We start from the raw sequence: 4,352 nt of genomic DNA on the forward strand, positions 1-4,352 counted from the left end.
GGGTCAAGGTCAGGTCAACCGGGTAGACACATATCCCCGAAAATCAAAACTGATATTCGCAGCCTGTGACACATGTTTTATGGGTAATTTGGGGCGTAGAACACGATGGTGACATTCATTTTGTCATATGTGTACGTGTTTGGCTCAAAAAGTTCAATTTAAGAAATGCATGTATCATGGTCGTGAAGTAGTCACGAGAAATTGCCAAGATTCAGTTCAAGATTTTGGAAAATGCGGATCGAAAAGCAATAATCGAAGATAGCCATTTGATTGTTCATGGTATTGGCAGTCTAATGGCGTTTACGGCATGTCTGTATGTCTATTCTGTGATTTTATATGATTTTTTTTTGAAAATATACCGTTTTTGGTCGAAAACTCAGAAATCATGACGTACCTATAACCTCGATATCTCAAAAATTTTCGGAGCGATTTTTTTGAAACTTTGTTACAATACACTTCAATCAATTCCCTACAGGTGCCAAAAATTTGGCGCGCCTGCGGCGCGCCGTTTTTATGCTATGGCCCGGCGAAAAAAGTGGGGGCGTTAAACGCCCCCCCCCCCAAGCAACTCGCGGGTTAAAAGTTATGAGGTGTAGTGGCATTAAAATACAAATATACCCATGGTGCTAAATTATATACCAGGATGACGAGCATTCTGGGGCATTGTGATTTTATGCAGACAAGATGTGAAGGAACGTCCATCGTGTATTTTACTTGTGCTTGAACTTACCCCCCTTCCTCACCCCTTTCTGTGGATATGCGATGGCTTGTCACGGGTTGTTTACTGCTTCTGGTTGGCCTTGTGACACAAACATGGCAAGACCAATAAATAACTTCACAGCTCACAGGATGTGAAATTAAAGGCTGGCTCATTGATGTCATTTCGGGATTTTTGCCCAAGATGTTTATAATGAAGCCCTAAGCTCCGCCTGTATTGTTTTGATTGTTATTCAGAATGCTTTCAGGACTGAATTCATTGTAACCAAAACCTCGTGTAACGGATTGTGTCGTGATTCGAAAAGTCGTATACCGCCTACCGCGATGGCTAGCAAGTGGCTAAGTGCTGGTCCGTGCAGTGTAAAGTGAGTAAAGTGAGTGTAAAGTGAGTTTTAGTAGTCAATGTTTTCCACGTTTCTTATCAATTTCGGAGAATTCCGGTACATTTTTGTCCAGTGCAATCAGTTCTGTCGTAAAAATAACACCGCGTTCGGCCTTATCTCATGCTGTTCGGTTTTCCCCACGCGTCCGTCTCCGGTCGTGGCGCGCGTGGCGGGTCGGGTCGCGGGTCGCCCGTCTCGGGCGGCTACCGCCCACGTGCCGCCCGCCGCCGCCCGCCACGGGCCACTGCGGGCACGCTCCGCGATAGGCTCCGCCCCCACCGCTACTGGCGACCAATCAGCGGCCGCAGCGGCGGCCTCATTGATGATCCGCGCGTGCGACTGCCCACGCGCCTCCGCCCGCCGTCCGCCGCCCGCCGCTCGTCGATTTCAGTTCAGCTCGGAAGGTCAAGGAGGGAGGACGTTAGTGCAGAGAGTTGGATCATCATCGAGTGTCTCACAAACTGAAGTTTTTAGCCATGGAGCGCAGACAGCCGAAGCCGGCCAAGCCGATGAGCGAGCTGAGGAAGATCAGGAAGCCGATCATGGAAAAGAAGAGACGCGAGCGCATCAACAGTTGTCTGGCCAACCTGAGGGACATGCTGATCGACGAGAACGCCGTGCAGAGACAGGTGAGCACAGCTTTTTTGCTGTTTACAGTTTGTTGTAGCTGCAGTGTTCCGTCGCTTGTTCTTCCATCTGGGGGGACCTGCTTGACCTGAACTTCTTTCAAGTCTCTCTAATAATTACAGTTGACCGTTACCTCTTGAGTGTCATAAATCAGGCTAATAACTATAGTAAATCATGTAGCAACGGTCAACACCTCTCTGACGTTCTCTCTCCTCGTTCCTCAGGGCCCGAAGCCGTCTAAACTGGAGAAGGCCGACATTCTGGAGCAGACTGTGGCCCACGTGCGCGAGCTGCAGGCTCGACTGCGTCTGGGGGCCGCCAGCACCGCGCCGGTGACTCCAAGCCTTGCAGACTCGTACCGCGCCGGCTACCAGCGCTGCCTGCAGGTGGTGCGCTCCTTCAGCGGGATGGCCGACGGGCCCGGAGCGCTGCCGAGACTCGTTCTCAGCCTCGAGCAGGGCCTCGATCATCTCCAGTCGCTCGGAGCCGGGATCGCAGTCGGAAGTGGAGGATCTGGATCCACCTACCAGCCGCCCAGCCCTCACAGCCTCGCCTCAGAGTCGCCGAGGAGTGACGCCAGTCCGCGGGATGGATGGGCGGCGGCGGCGGCAGGAGCCGGAGACACGGATGCCGCCCAGTGGAGCAGTGTTGACTGCGAGTCCTCGGACAGCTCGGCGGAAGAATCGGACGTGCTTGACCTGACCTCACACGCTGCCGATGGTCGCGCGGCCGGCGACGCTGTCTGGAGGCCGTGGTGAGGAGGAGGGTCGCGAAAAGGCCGAACTCAGAGAGCGCTGTGAGATGAGAGACACCTTCCGGGTGCCGCTAGTGCTGTATATATATTCTTAGTGGTCAGGCCGATCCGGCGACTGCGTTAGTGTTTGTGGTTCATGTCCCGAGAGCGCCGATTCTTGAGCTGAGGTGGCTGAGATGTCCCCAGCAGGTGCTATCCAAAGACAATCATCAAGTGCATTGATATTGAAATGGATACAATCAGTTGTGTACGTTAAGATAATTTCACATGTATAGTTCCATCATGATAATCAACCAGTGTCTTCTTCATTGTGTGTAACTTATCCACTTTTAACTTATCATCTTTTAATCTTAATGATTCTTTTGATGTCGCTTTGCGAGGCAAGACTAGTCCACAGTGACTCGTCTTGGCATTATTCGGTGCATGCCCTTTCCTTCTTGTCTTGCATAGCATGTTTTCCCAATTGACGAGCATTGTTACAAATGTGATACGCATGTGCAAAGACAATACATAATTATGAAAAGCTTCAGCTTTGAGAACTGGATTGGGATAGCTAACAAAAATGGAGAAAGAATAATGACAAAACACAAATGGCGCGACAAAAGAAAGATAGAAACAGACAAGCAAAAAAAAATGCACACAAATAAAACCTCATGGTGCCGATTCTTCAAATAACACAAGCAAAATGGATGGATGAGACGGATCCTGTTCTCCATTGTCGCTTTTCTACACGTGATACATAAGACATGAGCTATGAGTATAAAGAGGACTCACTGCCCAAAATCATTGGGCAGTGAGTCCTCATGTTATCATGTTATGTTATCATGAAAATCATGTTAGTTATACGTACGTACATCGTTTGAGAGGACAAAGGAGTCACTGATTTGCCAAATTGAGAAAATGGTGAGCTGTCACTAACGGATTTATTTCGCTTTTGCTAAATGATACGCATGTTGAGAATACCTGTATTCCAAACTAATTCAAAGAAATAAGGGTATTGCATAAGAGATGGCAGGTCCGAGCAAAGAGATCCGGAAACTCTGGAGTGGAACTCAAATCGCGAATACCTACCTAGCATGTCGCATTGCCCTACAGCCTTGAAATTGATTTCATTGGGAAAAATAGAATTAATGTGTGTCTAGGGGACATTTCGTGCCCATACGATGGTCTATAAAAGTTTCTTTTTAGTAATGTTTCAATGATGAATGCCTTCTACCCAACCCAGTATTATTCTGAATATATGCCGACAAAAGCAAGTTAGATATAAGAACATTAATAAATAAATGTATTACGTCTCCCAGACTTTTCCATCTCAGCCTGTGGTCCACGGAGACATTTTCTCTCCCGTCCAAACTCCCACCCCTGAAACACTGTGTATAAGCACCCCTGAAGCAGCTCGACCTCATCAGCCGGTCGTTCCCCGCAGCCCTTCCGGTCGAGCTTGGCCAGCTCTCGCTGAGGGCGGCGCCGGCGGCGGCGGCCCGCGCTGCAATGTCTCTGAGATGACTGGCCCGTCTGCGGCACTCATAAACCGGTGTCCCTAATCACCGGCGGCGCCCGCTTGCGTGTCGGCACGGGATGAAAGGTGCCGCCGAGAGCCGGCCGGCGCCCGACAGACGTCCAAAACGATGGACCGTCGAGCAGCGACGGAGTAGCGGGGCAGAGCTGACGCCAATTTGCGAGAGGTTGTCAGCGCCGAGTTCACCGGATAACTTCGGCAACAGTTTAACAGTGTTGCCATTTGAGTCACTTTTGAGTTGTTGTGGATGGATGGTTGATTTCCGTTGGATTGCATTGAGTTGCCTGTGTTACCGTTTTGCTTCCATGGAGTTTTCGTCGAGCTACCGTTGAAATACAGTTGAAACGCCATT

At 49.7% G+C, this 4,352-nt stretch overlaps 1 protein-coding gene across 1 annotated transcript; it reads left to right on the top strand.

The window, feature by feature from the left end:
• Positions 1-1,418: 1,418 nt before the first annotated feature.
• On the top strand, positions 1,419-3,006 carry LOC122379691 (transcription factor HES-4-B-like). The gene is made up of 2 exons (XM_043362083.1): positions 1,419-1,729; positions 1,952-3,006. Exons 1-2 carry the CDS (start codon positions 1,577-1,579, stop codon positions 2,483-2,485), a joined length of 687 nt encoding a protein of 228 aa, XP_043218018.1. The 5' UTR covers positions 1,419-1,576; the 3' UTR covers positions 2,486-3,006.
• The last annotated feature ends 1,346 nt before the right edge of the window (positions 3,007-4,352 follow it).

This window comes from Amphibalanus amphitrite, unplaced genomic scaffold, assembly GCF_019059575.1.
Source record: "Amphibalanus amphitrite isolate SeventyFive unplaced genomic scaffold, NRLGWU_Aamphi_draft 000082F_arrow, whole genome shotgun sequence".
In the NCBI taxonomy this organism is placed as follows: Eukaryota; Metazoa; Arthropoda; class Thecostraca; order Balanomorpha; family Balanidae; genus Amphibalanus; species Amphibalanus amphitrite.